General features: G+C 38.7%; 1 protein-coding gene across 4 annotated transcripts in view; it reads left to right on the forward strand.

Annotated features, from left to right (window-relative positions):
* SMARCC1 (SWI/SNF related BAF chromatin remodeling complex subunit C1) overlaps nt 1–16,200 on the forward strand; it is a gene marked incomplete at its 5' end in the record, with an annotated part of 173,183 nt that overhangs the window by 72,785 nt on the left and 84,198 nt on the right. For all 4 annotated transcript variants that reach the window (XM_080801830.1, XM_080801831.1, XM_080801832.1 and 1 more), the window contains 6 exons: nt 458–517; nt 4,406–4,443; nt 8,079–8,200; nt 12,847–12,918; nt 15,083–15,196; nt 15,818–15,971. In XM_080801830.1, coding sequence (XP_080657956.1) covers nt 458–517; nt 4,406–4,443; nt 8,079–8,200; nt 12,847–12,918; nt 15,083–15,196; nt 15,818–15,971 — 560 coding nt within the window. The remainder of the gene's footprint in view (nt 1–457; nt 518–4,405; nt 4,444–8,078; nt 8,201–12,846; nt 12,919–15,082; nt 15,197–15,817; nt 15,972–16,200) is intronic.

Consider the following 16,200-nt stretch of genomic DNA (forward strand, 5'->3'; position numbering starts at 1 on the left):
TAAGGAGGGGCGCAGTATGGGTAACATTTCTATAAGATTTAAAACCCTCAAATATGTTTTGAAGTCTACATAGATATATAAAAGGTATTATTAGTTCTCCCTCAATTTATTTAAGTGAATGGCACAAAAATTGGGATCAACAAATGCACAGAAAATGTAATAAAAAATACTTTTGGGGAAAGGATTGAAAGGTTCTTTTCAGGTTTTGACCTATATATTTTTGTGTTGTGTACTTTCTGTCATGAAAAAATATTGGTGCCTAGGAAATTAATTACAGAATGCTGTCTGTTAAAGTTAATCCTTCTCTGTTGGGCTTGGGTTTTTCATGAAGGTGAACACTGGATGATGGCGGATTTGCTGTGAGATTCCTGTAGTTTTCAGTCCTCTTTTATTCTGTTTTCTTCTTTTAAAAAAGTGGAACTTTCCCCCTAAAACATGACTTTTTTTTTCTTTCCAGTGAACCCAAAGAAAGACAGTGAAAACACACCTGTTAAAGGAGGAACTGTCGCAGATCTAGGTAAAAACCAAAGCAGTCTATACACTTTTGTGTTTTTTTTTCTCTTGAAGATTCACTTTCTTTGATAACTCTTTCTTTCCTGAGAGATGTCGCTTCCAGTTGCTACCTTTTTGTCCAGCATAGATATTGACCATGGCTCCCTCAGCATCATTGTCGTTTCGTTGGCTGCCATATCAGGAAATTTAATTTCCTGTGATCCATTTTTTCCATTCTTACTGATTTGATTTTGCCTCCTCAGAACAAAAGTGTGCGGTCTGTTAAATGCTTTATTTTCTAAAGTATTTCTTCTAGCTTTCTAAATAGTGTAAGATGAGAATCACATCATCTGCTCAAACTGTTTACAAGTCACAGAGTACATTTTCACAAGTGAGGCATAATCCGTGGATGTGCTGTTGGGTAGACAAGAGGAGGGTAGTCACTTGTTCCAGTTTAAGAAAATAGAAGTAGTTGTAAACGTCTTTGTTCTTGAGTGTTATATATGGATCTCAGTTTCTTTCTTCACTTGAAAAGATCAAAGGAGGGGTGCCTGGGTGGCTCAGTCAGTTAAGCGTCTACCTTTGGCTCAGGTCATCATCCCAGGGTCCTGGGATTGAGCTCCGCTTCGGCTCTCTGCTCAGCGGGGAGTCTTCTCCCTCTTCCTCTGCTCCTCGCTCTTGTTCTCTCCCTTGCTCGCTCTCTCTCAAGTAAAATCGTTTTTAAAAAATCAAAGGAGAATCTAGTGTTTTCAGTATGTATCAAATTTTTGACTTTAGGGAATTTTACACCTGGGAGGGGTAACGTGGCAAATGAGACTTCAGCTTCTCTGTCTCCTCACCAAGTGAATTCTGTATTTCAGGCAAATTGCAGAGATTGTTCCCTCCCCCACCCCCAGAAGTCTCTTTTTTCCTTTAAAGATTTATTTATTTATTTTAGAAAGCACAAGTGTGTGTGAGCTCGTGAGCTAGGGGAGGGCCAGAGGGGGAGAGAATCCTCAAGCAGACTCCAGCTGAGTACGGAGCCCTACTCAGGGCTAGATCCCAGGACCCATGGGTCCCAGATCATGACTTGAGCCAAAATCAAGAGTCAGCGCTTAACTGACTGAGGCATCCAGGTGCCCCTTTTTCAGAGATTCTTGATGACAGCTGTGAGTAGGTAGTTAGGGGAGGGTTTGTTTTGTTTTGTTTTTCATTTCACTACACCCTCCTTTTTCTCGGTACAGCCTGTCATTTAACATTAGTGGATGACTCCATTTTTGATTATGTCAAAAGTAGAAATAGAGAATTGTCTTGACGACAGTTTATTTAAGGTGGTGTTAGGTTGACAGAATAAATGAAAAAGAAATGCTGTCAAAACATTATTCCTCTTAATTGTCTTTAACATTATTAATAGGATATTAATAACTATTAGTAATTTCCATTTTCTATAAGTTTTTATATTGCCTGTTTCACAGCTGGTACTTACCACTGAACCAAAGCCCAGGCAAAAAAACTAGGTATATGCAGTCTTTTATATTTTCAGTAATGTATAGTAGGGTAAATGATTGTTAAGACTTGATTATCTTCACTGGAACAGTTTGTTAAACAGAGTAACAGTTTGATTCCTTTTCAGGATATATATTTAAGAAATACAAACTTTAGTTTTAAGGGAGTGGGTAGTTGTCTTTTTAGAAGTGGAGGTAAGTATTAGAGAATTTTTTTAATAGACTTTATCAGAGGAGTCAAACTGAAGCCAGTTTTAAGCAATAGATAGAGGTGTCAGTTGGATTAAGACTTTGTGCCAGATATAAGGGATCTTCCCTTTGCGTTTGTGAATGGTTTGAAGTCTAAACAGTAAGGGTGTTATGGCCGAAGATGCTGCTCATCACAGCTGGAGAGCTAGAGTCTGGAATTTGAAACTTGTCCTGGCCTCTCATGCAGGGACCAACGGGCTTTTCCATGTATCACTGAAGCATCTGGCTTTCTGCATTAGGTATAACCTGAACCATGCCAGGGGTGACTGATCCAGCAACTGGGAATGCCTCTTCACAGAGTTGTTTATTGCTTTAACTTGTCCATATTCTGCCTTATATGTCTTCTAGCTATGTATACCCAGTACTTCCTTCCTTTCTGTCTTGAGATCTCCGAAAGGTCAGGATCTAGGGGCTGAGGTGAGACTGTGATTGCCTACATCTGAAAGGAGGAAGAGAACATTTATTTTTACTGTTTAGGAATCAGAAAGCAGGATATCTGTCCCTCCTACTTTAGTATTATCAGAAGTCTATTTCCACTGGATACCAAGACTACCGCAGGGACAGAAATCTGTCAGACTAAATTTAAATGGTGTATCTTTTGGCCAGAGAGAGATCATTAGGTTGTGTTCCCACCGTTTAGTGAGAAATTGTTTATCATGTGGTTTAGCAATATCCAAAGGACAAAAAGTTCATGCTTGACAACGTTATTTAGATCTGTTTGTTCACTTCCTAGAATAAAAGTAGTCAGGGTGCAGAGCTGGGTGACCATGATTTATTTACCACATTCATGCTAGCAGGTGTTTGTCTAACTGACACATCAAGCAACAGTGCCATCTCTGTTTTGCATGAGTACCTGCCAGGTGTCATTCTCCATACGTTTGCATTTCACTGTAAAACCGTGTCAGCCCCGTGTCACTGATGAGGAGATGAAGCCTGGAGGGGTTCAGTAATGTTTCCAAGTGTACAGCTATTAAGCGACAGAGCACAGAGTTAGGTCCCGGGGTGTCTCAGTTTCGTTCCTCTGCTTGTGTCACTGCACTCTGCCCTTGTGCTGTGCTCATTTCTCCTAGCCTTTATTGATGCTCATAGTGGCCTTTGAGATCTGTGAAGGTGGCAGGTCCAACCCCATCTGCTGCCCTTTGACCAGGCTGCTTCCTATCCGGGAAAGGCTTGCTTTGTTGTTCCTTTCTCTCTGTATTTGGAGGGGTCCACCCATCCGGCCCCTCTCTAAAGTACATTGATTTGTTTTCCTCTGGTACCATTTGATACCTGTTTGTGTATATTCTCTTCTGTCTCTTGCCACTCGTAACTGGAATGTAAACTCCAAGAAGTCGGGACCTTTTCTTGTTCTTCCTTGTGTCCTTACCATTTGGACCGTGGCTGGCATGTAGTAGAGGCACTCTGTGAAATACAGTTGAAAGTTTGAGTACTATCCGTTCATGTGCTACTGATCTTTGTATATTCTCTAAAATAGAGGCTGGTGGACTTACCCTGGAAAGGGCCAGGTAGTAAATATTTTAGACATTGTCGGCCATGTGGTCTCTGTCTCAGTTGATTAACTTTGCCATTATAATGCAAATGCAGCCTTCCTTCATATATCTAGACAATTACCCATACTGGTATTTTTACTTTTTGCTATGGAAATCAGCTGCCTTGTTTAAATTATACTTGGGTTTACTTCTGTGCTTTTGCAGGGCCAGCACATGAATGCTGTCCCAGAGTCCTCTGTCCTCGGAATATATTAACACTCTTACCAGGACTTTGTCTGTAGTGATTGATTTTCACAGCGTTTCTTTACTCCTCATTTCCTTCACTCGTTTCCTCTGAGATGCAAAATATCATTACTTTGTTTCATCAAATCGCAGGAAGCAAGAGCCCTAATCAAGTCCTTTACCTTTTATTAGCAAGATCATGACTAAGATAGTAGCCCAAGCAGTTATTAATTATAAATTCCCTGTTGTTGGAAATTTTTAATTATTAATGCTTTGGAATTCTACTCACTTTGGTGCTTCCGTGTACAATTTCAGTTTACTGAATTACTAGAGGTGGGTTTGCTTTAGTAATGCTTTCGTTCCTATTCTCTGTATGAAACAATTAAAGTTTTTAAAATTACCTTGGTTTTCAAGGAATCCAAAGAGCGGACCTGAGTTTTAAATAAATCATGTATTTTGATTTTACAGATGAACAGGATGAAGAAACAGTCACAGCAGGAGGAAAGGTAACGATTTAGTTAGGCCTGGTGGAGAAGTAGCTATCTGAGGGTCCTCTGCATGGAGCAGTAGGAACACTGTTTAGAAGTGTCCTTAGAAATGTACAATTTTGAGGGCCCTTCTGATCTTTTTTTAACACACTCCTGAAATTTGTCTTTCTTGACTCTGAAAATTTTATTGAGAGGAAATTTCTGTCTTCTCATGAAGTGTTCCTCTTGTGCTATCATTTCTGGTTCTGTCACCCACTGGTTACAAGGTAGTAATCAGAGCAGCCTACAGTGTTCCAAGTGTCCTCTGACAGGGCAGGTTAAGCAGGGACCACGTCGATTGCCTTGACTTTCTCACTTCCGTTTCTTTGGGTACATCTCCAGCCCCCAGCCCTTGAGGATACTCATAACCTTTTTTGAGCCCTCACAGTCAGCAGCTTCCTGTTCCATCAGTCCTGTGGTGGAAACTAGCAATAATGATGTTGTTGAAAGGTGTTGGATTTCAGGCAGGGTTTTCAGTAAATGGCCTGTTCATTCAAATTATCATATTTGACTGTGTTATTAATTAAGTGTAACTGATCCCTAATCCCTCAAATAACAATCCCCTTGAAATAACTCTCTTACTTTGCTGAAAATGGGTAGTTCTTTTTTCATTGAATCAGAGAAATCCCCCAAATTGACACTTACCGTGTTTTTTTATACATTCAAGGAATGAACCTGTTTATGATAGGATTTGCCTGAAAACTTTCGAGAAACTCATCTCCATAAGGCTCTTTAATGAAATTATTCTTATGATTCTTTTAAGATTTTATTTTAGTTTTTAAAGATTTGTTTACTTTAGAGAGAGTGTTGCACAAGTAGGGGGAGGGGCAGAGGGAGAGAATCTTAGCAGACTCCCCACTGAGCGCAGATCCAATGTGGGGTTTGATTTCAGGACTCGTGAGGTCATGACCTGAGCTGAAACCAAGGGTCAGACTCTTAACTGACTGAGCCACCCTAGTGCCTGGAAGATTTTTTTTTTTTTTTTTTTAAGATTTTATTTTTAAGTAAACTCTGTACCCGGTGTGGACTTGAACTCACAGCCCCAAGATCAAGAGTTACACACTCTACCGACAGAGCCAACCAGGAATCCCTATGATTTTTTTCTTTAAAGTTAGATTTCTTGGGGCGCCTGGGTAGCTCAGTGGGTTGGGCCTCTGCCTTTGGCTTGGGTCGTGGTCTCAGGGTCCTGGGATCAAGTGTCCAGTCGGGCTCTCCACTCCAAGGGGAGCCTGCTTCCCCCCTCTCAGCCTGCCTCTCTGCCTGCTTGTGATTTCTCTCTCTCTGTCAAATAAATAAATAAAATCTTTAAAATAAACAAATAAAATTAGACTTCTTTAAAGAGCTACTTAGCAACCATTAACAGATGTTGTATTTGTAAAAAGATGTCATCGGTTAGTGTAAATACTGTTGTGTGGCAGTGGAAGAGACCAAAATAAGCCAGACAGTTGACCTGTAGGGGTTTTTTTTATGCCAGGGGCAAGGAGTATCTTGAAACCAAGGCCAGGTCTGTTGTATAACTAAAACCAAAGCTGGTTAGAAGATAGTTACTCTAGGGGAGTCTCTCTGTCAAATAAATAAATAAAATCTTAAGAAAAAAGAGGGGCGCCTGGGTGCCTCAGTTGGTAAAGCAGCTGCCTTCAGTTAGTTAAGCAATTGCCTTCGGCTCAGGCCATGATCCCTGAGTCCCGCATCCGGCTCCCAGCTCTGTGGGAAGTCTGTGTCTCCCTCTGACCTTTTCCCCTCTCATGCTCGCTCTCTCTCTCAAATAAATAAAATCTTAAAAGAAAAGAAAAGAGTTACTAAAAAAATAGTAAAAAAGAAAATAGTTACCAGTTAATAGCTGGTCCCATAATGTCATCCCGTGCGTTCCCTCACTCAGATAATTAAATCATAGACTACTGGCTTTTGTTAATTCCAGTGGCAGTCTTTTCCTGGTTTTCCTTGAGTAAAGGAAATTTTTTATATTCTGTTTGGTGATATCTACTCCTTAAAAACTCATTAACCATGAGCATATTTTTTACAGCTCCCCTGATTTGGGATATAACATTTCTTACTTTTGTCATCAAAATTGTTTCAAAATCATTTAAGTAACAACCAGAGTTTCCTTGGAGCTTTCATACATTATGTTTTTTTCTATATTCATTAATCTTAAGAAAATTACTGTCTTAAGTTTCTAGGCAGTAGTACTAGATCCTCACTACAAATACTCAACACAGAACATTTTCGATTATTTATTAATTATATCATAAGAATAAAAACAGTAAAGCACCACAGATAAAAGAGCGATGGATATAATGGTATAACTGTAGAAGATTGAAAACATCTGAATGTCAAAAAACTTACTGCCTGTAGTATTCTCTTGTTTTTATTTTTAAAGATTTTATTTATTTATTTGACAGAGTGAGAGAGGAAACACAAGCAGGGTGAGTTGGAGGGGGAGAAGCAGGCCTCCCACTGAGCAGGGAGCATGATGCAGGGCTTGATCCCAGGACCCTGGGATCATGACCTGAGCTGAAGGCAGACGCTTAACAACTGAGCCACCCAGGTGCCCCTTCCTGTGGCATTCTTGATAAAAATGTTTCATCAGAAGTTAATTATGAAGGATAAGTAATATAAATAGAGATTGTTAGATATTGCATAAGTCATTTGTTCTGGAGTTTTGAAACATTTGAATGTCGTAAGGTACCCCCACCCCCGCAATTGGCGGCAGAGATTAAAGGAAACTAAAGAGAGTATCAGAACCTGTTCAAGGAATCCACATTATATGAGTATCATATAATGTGGATTCCTTGAACAGGTTCTGATTTGGGGAGAAAAATGTATAAAGGGCATTTCTGGGATTTCTTGGAACCATTTGAATATAAACTGTGTATTACATGATAGTATTTAAAAGTAATTGTTACTGCTCTTTACATAAGAAGTGTTCTTGGGTTTTGAGCCAAAGGAATGATTTTTAAATTATTGTATTAGCCAGGCCAGATTTTTTGGTGGAATCATTCGTAAAACCTCCGTACATGTGATAAAAATGAGAGCTGACTTTCAGTAGTGAAAATGGTTGAGAGTGTAGGCCCTCAGACTAGGTTTTCTGGAGTTTTACCCTTTTAACAACTTACTGGTTCTGTGCATCATTTTCTCATCCATAAAAGAGGTGATAATACCTGCTGTTATTGTGAGGAGTGAATGAGATAAGGTGCACATAGCCACTAGCAGATACTTACTGATCAGTCTTTGGGATAGGGGAAGGTGTGCCATTGCGCTTCATTAGTGTCCTTGAGTCACCTTCTTATAAATAACTTGAGAACTAGTAATTTAGGTTTGTGACCCTAGGATTAGATAAAACTGGACAAGTAAGAAGCAGGCTTCTGTGGGAAAAGGTTTGGGCCTTCTCCGAGTTGATTACCTCATCTGTAAAAGGGAGGCGTCTGCTGTGTCATTTGGACATCTTATGAAGGTACTTTGAGAACTGGGAAAGGCTGCCTTTCATTGAAATTTGTTTTTCTAAGACTTGAAATTGGATCAGTTAGCTTCATTTTGTGCCCTAATATGAGTAGTTGGAAAGCTAATATTTATGTCCTGTGGTTCTGTTTCTCTAAACTCTGGGTTCTCTTCTGTAGGAAGATGAAGATCCTAGCAAAGGTGATCAGAGTCGCTCACTTGACCCTGGAGAAGATAATGTAACCGAGCAGACCAATCACATTATTATTCCTAGCTACGCGTCGTGGTTTGATTATAACTGGTGAGTGGGCCGTGTACACGGGTGAGTATGGTACTTAGGTGTGGGAGAACTTCCCTGCCCAAATCCCTGTATCAATAATCAGTGTCAAATTGGATGAAGGGAAATCTTAAAAGGGGGAAGGGTGAGGGCTCCTGGGTGGCTCAGTCAGTCGTGTCTGCCTCCTGCTCAGGTCCAGATCTCGGTCCTGGGATCAAGTCCCACATCGGGCTCTGCTTGAAAGGAGTCAGCTTCTCCCTCTCCCTCTTCCTCTGTCCTCTCCCTCTCTTTCTCTCTGTCAAATAAATAAATGAAATCTTAAAAAAAATATGGCTGAAGGGAGATGGAAAGTGATTTTATTTTCACTTTGAAGTCTTTTCTTTAGAGTAGTTTAGGGATGGAAACGAAGTTGTGTTGTACTTAGGGATTGTAAAATTTTCAGGTTAGACAACTCATTTAGAATCAATTACAATTCAGATGGGCAAATAATTTATTATTTAATCATTTTAAAAGATAGACATTCATTATATGATTTTAAAATATTAGGGGCACCTGGCTGGCTCAGTTGGTGGAGCATGCGACTCTTGATCTCAGGTTGTAAGTTCGAGCCCCTGAAAAAAACACACATTAAAGAAGTACATTTTAAAAAGACCTCCTCTCAGGGCGCCTGGGTGGCTCAGTGGGTTGAGCCTCTGCCTTCGGCTCGGGTCGTGGCTCAGGGTCCTGGGATCGAGGCCCGCATCGGGCTCTCTGCTCAGTGGGGAGCCTGCTTCTGCCTCTCTGTCTACTTGTGACCTCTCTCTCTCTCTCAAATAAATAAATAAAATCTTAAAAAAAAATAAAATAAAAAGACCTCCTCTCACTACCTAGTAATGGCTTCATTTTTTTTTTTTTTAAGATTTTATTATTTATTTGACAGACAGAGATCACAAGTAGAGAAGCAGGCAGAGAGAGAGGAGGAAGCAGGCTCCCCGCTGAGCAGAGAGCCCGATCCAGGGCTCCATCCCAGGACCCCGGGACCATGACCTGAGCTGAAGGCAGAGGCTTTAACCCACTGAGCCACCCAGGTTCCCCAATGGCTTCATTTTAATAGGAATTTTTTTTTTAAGTGAGTTCTGCATCCATTGTGGGGCTTGAACTCACAACCCTGAGATCAAGAGTCAAATAGCTTTACTGACTGAGCCAGCCAAGCACCCCAGTAGGAAATATTTTTAACATTAGGATGCTTTTCATTTATAAAAAGTTTAAGAATGGGGCGCCTGGGTGATTCAGTCGGTTAAGCGTCTGCCTTTGGCTCAGGTCATGATCCCAGGAGTCCTGGGATCAAGTTCTACATTGGGCTCCCTGCATAGCAGGGAATCTGCTTCTGCCCCTCCCCCTGCTCCTTCTCTGTCTCTCTTTCTCTCTCTCTCAAATAGATGAGTAAAACATCCTTACAAAAAAGAAGTTCAAGAAAACACCTTCCTTAGCATCTTCCCTGTCATTTACCACAACCATTTGGCATCACTGGAGTACTGTTGTAATCCTATATATCTTATTTGTTGATTATTTTCAAAGTGTGACTATTTCATATCAGGCTGATTTTTATTTGGCTTTTTATTTTTATTTTATTTTATTATTTTTAAATTTAATTTTTTCAGTGTTTCAAGATTTATTTTATTATTTTTTAAAAAAAGATTTTATTTATTTATTTGACAAACACAGTGAGAGAGGGAACACAAGCAGAGAAAGGAGAGGGAAAAGCAGACTTCCCACCAAGCGGGGAGCCAAATTTGGGGCTCAATCCCAGGACCCAGGGATCTTGACCTGAGCCGAAGGCAGATGGTTAACGACTGTGCCATCCAGGCGCCCAGGCTTTTTATTTTTAAATATATGTACCAGAACCTGCCTCACCAAATAGTTAGCTTCTTTAAGGTACTTTCATTGGAAAGTTGTACACTTAACTCCAGTGATGTTGCCCTTGCTTGGAATCTTGTGGTCTTATTTGGATCTACTGCTTGCTCTCGATTGTTACACATTATCATTCTTTTTTTTTTTTTTTTTAATTTTCTTTTTTTAAAAAGATTTTATTTATTTGACAGAGAGAGAGCACAAGTAGGCAGAGCGGCAGACGGGGAGAGGGGAAGCAGGCTCCGTGCTAAGCAGGGAGCCCAGTGTGGGGCTTGATCCCAGGAACCTGGGATCACGACCTGAGCCGAAGACAGCCGCTTAACCGACTGAGCCACCCAGGCGCCCCAGTTTTTTTTTTTTTATTAACATACAATGTATTATTTGATTTAGGGGTAAACATTATTATTCTTCAAGTACAAGTGTGATCTTATCTATGTGTGTCTTTGTATATATATGTCTTTATATATGCATTTAGACATACATATATTTAGACATATACATGCATTAGACGTATATATATGTGTGTGTGTGTGTATATATATATCTCTTTATAAGCCAATTTAAAGGAATAGGGTGGATGATTCACTTGGAACTATACCTAACTTTTTTCCAAAAACCACAAAATATGACTCTAATATTGATACTTATCTGCATGCCTTTAAGATCAACTCTGAATAGCATTCCTAAATGTTTTGAATAAATGGAACCTAGGACAGAATAAGTATATAGCTCTTCTTTGAAGGTCAATCTTCATTACATTGGCGATGTGATTTTTAAATTTGGAAGTGTCTCGGTTTTACTGTCGATAATTGTAATTACATGTTTGGATTCAGAATTGTTTAAAAGGACACAGTTGAGAAACTAGTGTTCTTTTCCTCTAAAATGAAAAAAAAGGCAGTCATAATAGTATATAACTTGGAGTGTTTTTATAGGTTACAGAAACACTCATTTGCATCATAACCTTTGCATGTCACAAAGCTAACTCTTTTGGATCGTGGAGGTGTAAGTCACATCCCTATTATAAAGACAAGTACTGTGTCAGTGGAAGCGTTTCACCATTGCAGTGGACAGTTAGAAGAACTTCGGTTTTCTGATTCTGAGCACCCCACTTCCTGACTCATTCTCAGAACCTCAGGAATCAGCTCCCAGCAATTCAGAAAAGAAAGTGCTTAGGGTTAAACATTCATGTGTGTTTTGTTCTTGGTGAATATAGAAATTGTGTTTTTTTGTGGGCTTCCTAACCTTTAACAATAAAACAGCAAGAGGTATGTTTGAACTATATAATTGCTTATAACTGTTTTTATAGTAAAACTTGGAAAGTCGTTACACATAACTATATAGTATTAATTCATCTTAGAAATTATCTTCTTAGAAGTTTTCAGGTTAATTCATTGTATTTATAGTATTTGGCAGTACAGATCCTGTTCAAACAATTTAAATGTTCCCAAATGATGCAAGAATAAATGCTTTTTTTTTTTTTTTTTCCCCCAAAGTAAACTCTGTGTCCAAAAGGGTGATCGAACTCAGGACTCTGAGATCAAGAGTCACGTGCTCAGGGCACCTGGGTGGCTCAGTGGTTAAGCATCTGCTTTTGGCTCAGGTCATGAGCCCAGGGTCTTGAGATTGAGCCTTGCATTGGGCTGCCTGCTCAGCGGGAAACCTGCTTCTTCCTCTCTTGCTTCCCTTACTCCTGTTTCCTCTCTCACTGTCTCTCTCTCTTTCAAATAAATAAATAAAATCTTTAAAAAAAAAAAAAAAAAAGTCATAGGCTCTACTGACTAAGCCAGCCAGACAATGCTATAGTTACAGTCATAATTATTGATTTGTTTTTCCCTGCAAAACCAGTACATACTGCATATCTGGACAGCCACTGAGAAACTATGAAGGGTCATCAGTAAAAACATTGATTAGTATTAGTGTCAAAACCTTTGTACTGTATATACAGTTGGGTCATTTGTATCGTGCATTAGACCTGATTTTTACCTAGTCTCTGTAGTGCTTATCACCTGTAACACTTTATAAAATTACCAGTGCCTTTATCTCACTATTCAAACTTAGTTCTATAATCTTTTTAAAGGCAGTAGATTACCAAAATCTTTAAAAAAAATTTCAGTTCAGCACAAACTTTTTGAGGGCTGGGCAAAAGGGCTCATTGATGTTAAGAGCCCAAGAAACTGCTTATGGGTAAATTCCATCATCTTTTGGCTGGTCATTTGCTTCATTAATTTGTTGCCATGCCAGCTGCTGTGATGTTTGGCCATTTCCAGTGAACTCTTTGTATTTTGTTGCTCATCATCTCCTTATGATGTGTTATGTCAAGAACATAATACAATACAGAGCTTTCAGTGTGTTGATAGAAGTTTTTGAGTTTGGGTATGGGAATGGAAAAATTACAATTAAGTTTTGAGGGTGAGAAGGGGAAGGCTTTCTGTTGTTAATACATAGAACTTGTACAAGACAATTAAGTTCTTTTTTTTTTTTTAAGGTTTTATTTATTTATTTGACGGAGACACAGTGAGAGAGGAAACACAAGCAGGGGGAGTGGGAGAGGGAGAAGCAGGGAGCCCGATGTGGGGCTCGATCCCGGGACCCTGCGATCATGACCTGAGCTGAAGGCAGACGCTTAATGACTGAGCCACCCAGGTGCCCCAAGACAATTAAGTTCTGAAAATAATGTTCAGTTTTTGGAATTACCAGTTTTACTTTGAAAATTAAACAAACTTAGTTCAAATTTCAAGATTTCATTTTTCTAAGAGGACTTTTTATTTTTTATTCCCCAGTATTCATGTGATTGAACGGCGTGCTCTTCCTGAGTTTTTCAACGGGAAAAACAAATCCAAGACTCCAGAAATGTGAGTGAAATGTGAAGATGTAATCTTGATACTGTTACTTACTTTAGAATAGGGTCAGTGTCTAGAAAAATTGTTCATTTGAATGTGTTGGGCAGGGGTTTTTAAAAGGATACTTCTGAGTTCATTTTTGCTAATGTGTAGAAGTCTGCAAATCTGTTATTCCATCCAGAACAGTGTTCATATCTCAGCCACACAGAATTCCTTGTTGTAAAGGAAATTGTTTTAGATTTTTTTTCTTTCATTTGCATCTTGAACCTACAACCTTGAACTACATGCATGTCAGCTCTTATAGCTAAAATTGAATTCTGTAACAGGCATTCACAAAATGGGTTCAGGTTTCTCCCAAACAGTTTGCACCTTGTATGTACCTATGTGTAATAGATTTTATATATATATATATAGAGAGAGAGAGACTAAACTAGGATAAAGTGACATCTTTATCTTATTTTCCTGATGAATGACTAGTAATTCAAAGAATGCCAAATATGATGTCACAGCTGCCTATAAATTGATCTTAATTACATAAGCATTGTTGTGCTTTTACATTGGAAATACAAAAACATGGATGGAAGAATCTTGTTAGGAAGTATTTTTCCCTTTGCCTTGTGACCCTTAAATACATGTTTCTGAAAACCCTTCCCCCTAAAAATAAATCCACACCTATCATATTGTAAAATACTTTTCTGTATATTGTCTTTATAGCATTAATTCATTGTTTGTTATGCTTATGTGATTTCACAAATAGATGTCTCATGTTTCAATTGTTAGGGAAGGATAATTTTCCACATAAAACACATGTTAGAGTACAGATAATTGAATAATAAGTATTTTCTTGTAATAGATTGTCCATGATAGTTTGAGAGTTTAAGTTTAGATGTCAGAGATAATTCCTGCCTTTCCATGACAAAGCTGTAAGGTTTCATTTAAAACCATAATCAGAGGGTTGGCATAAGAAACCCTTTTAGTTCTTCCATCCAGTTAGACATGGTATATTCTTCTAGCCAACATGCTGATTGCCAGCATTTGTGTAGATACTTAAGGTTCTTGACAGTCTTCTGTTTACAAGCACAGTTTAGCAGTTTAGTCTGCTTAAATTTAAAATTTACCTTTGGGTCTTTGTTTATCCACCTGTGCTTATACAAGACCTTTTTTGAGCAGACCTTTTCTACTCTGATGTAGCTACCCTTAACCTGCCAGATTTTTGTTTTGCTTTTGTGGCAAGAACTTTTGCTGGGTCTCTAGCATCTCAACACTCTTGTTTTAAATATTTTGTTGTAGAAATGTTTGGGTATGTTGTGAAATTTACTGTGACTCAGAATTTCAATTTTTCTTTTCTTTTTTTAATCTGTTTTTGTCTTAGCTTTGGTTTTGGCCTCATGGGTTTTAGTCCTTGTCTGGCTGGATATATAGCCATTGTTGGAGCCAGAGTCACATGTGGCTGTAGGAAGAATCTAGAAATAAGACACATCGTGTATTAAGAGCATAGATTCCAGAATGCCAATTCCACCCCACCCCCCGTGTTGAATTCTGGCTCCACACTTAACCAGCCTTGTGGTCTAGGACACGTTCTTTAATCTTTGCTTAAGTTTGCTCATTGATAAATGAAATGATAGTACACCCTACCTTATGGAGAAGTTGTGAGGTTTAAATGAATTATGAATGGATACACAGTAGTTAGGGAGACAGCCTAAGTAACCAGGTGTCATTTGCAAATTCTGCAGGGAACTGATGATTTATCCATATACCCCTGTGACCACTTTTGTATTTATGTTAGTTCACATTATTACTACTATTATTATTATTATTACTTTTAGTGTAAACTCTGTGCCAAGTGTGGGTCTCCAACTCATGTCCCTGAGATCAAGGAGTCGCTTGCTCTACCAACTGAGCCAGCCAAGTGCCCCTGTGTTACTTCATATTAACTTCATCAGATTTTACTCCATTTTACTTATTGTTGTTAAATATTAGTAAATAGTTGTTTTGCGTATTAAGGGTTCTTATCCTTGGTTATGTTCATGACTGTAAGTACTCAATACTGTTGTTGGTTGGAATATTAACTTTTTGTTGGATTCGGTTGTGAGGAATGTGATGATTTTTGGCTCTGTGAGTTATTATTTCTGAAAAGATTTGTGTCCACCTTATGAATTTTGCCACTGCTTTTTAGATACTTGGCATATCGAAATTTTATGATTGACACATATCGCCTAAACCCCCAAGAATATTTAACCAGCACTGCTTGTCGGAGGAACTTGACTGGAGACGTGTGTGCTGTGATGAGGTAAAACGCCTGACTTTTTCTCAGACGCTTCACTTCAGAAGGTTACTGATGCCCTGCTGTTTAATGTTTGAGTGCTTACACTTGATGTTTTCTTTGTTAATAAAACACCTTAATCCAATGTCTTTTATTTAGGGTTTGAATGTATTTAATACCTTGGCGTTTTTCTCCTCGTTTTAAGATTTTACAATTGACATCTTTTATTTTATAATGAAATCCTAGAATGACCAGGGATTGAGAGTGAGTTGAGCGGGAGAGTGAATAAGCTCTGTCCACTAGATCTGTCTAAAGAAACACATCAAATGTGAATCTCCTTGCTTGAGTTTGGTCTGTGTATGAGTTCTTTCACTGTGGACTTATGTGAACATTTCTTCTCTTATTTCTGTGATTGAAATAATTGGGCTTTGTACTAGGTTTTGGGGTGCTATGCTGTCAACATTGAGTGTTTAGAAATTGTCCCTCATATAACAAACCAGACTTGGCAGTTAACTTTGTGATGGTTCATAGCCTACAGAGAATATTTACTTGTTCTGTTGTTCTTATTTTTTAATGAAATGTGATGATGGTTACAAAGGAGATGGGGTACATTCTCTAGATTTAACTTACAGAACTTTACTCTTCCAGGGTTCATGCCTTTTTAGAGCAGTGGGGGCTTGTTAATTACCAAGTGGATCCAGAAAGTCGACCCATGGCTATGGGACCTCCTCCTACTCCTCATTTTAATGTGTTAGCTGATACCCCCTCTGGGCTTGTGCCTCTACATCTTCGATCACCTCAGGTAACTTAATTATTACACTAATATTATTATAATTGACTATTAGTAATTATTATACTAATAAACTAGTATTAGGCGGCATCATTACACTATACACTGATTGTGTGAAACTTTTTCCCCTTCCTAACATTTGGAAAGTGGACATCCATACACATATTCTTGAGAAGATTAGTATGTCAACCATATTTTATATAGCCTTAAGTTAGAATAACATGAGTTGAAGGTATAAATT

Source organism: Martes martes, assembly GCF_963455335.1.
Source record: "Martes martes genome assembly, chromosome: 1".
Lineage (NCBI taxonomy): Eukaryota > Metazoa > Chordata > Mammalia > Carnivora > Mustelidae > Martes > Martes martes.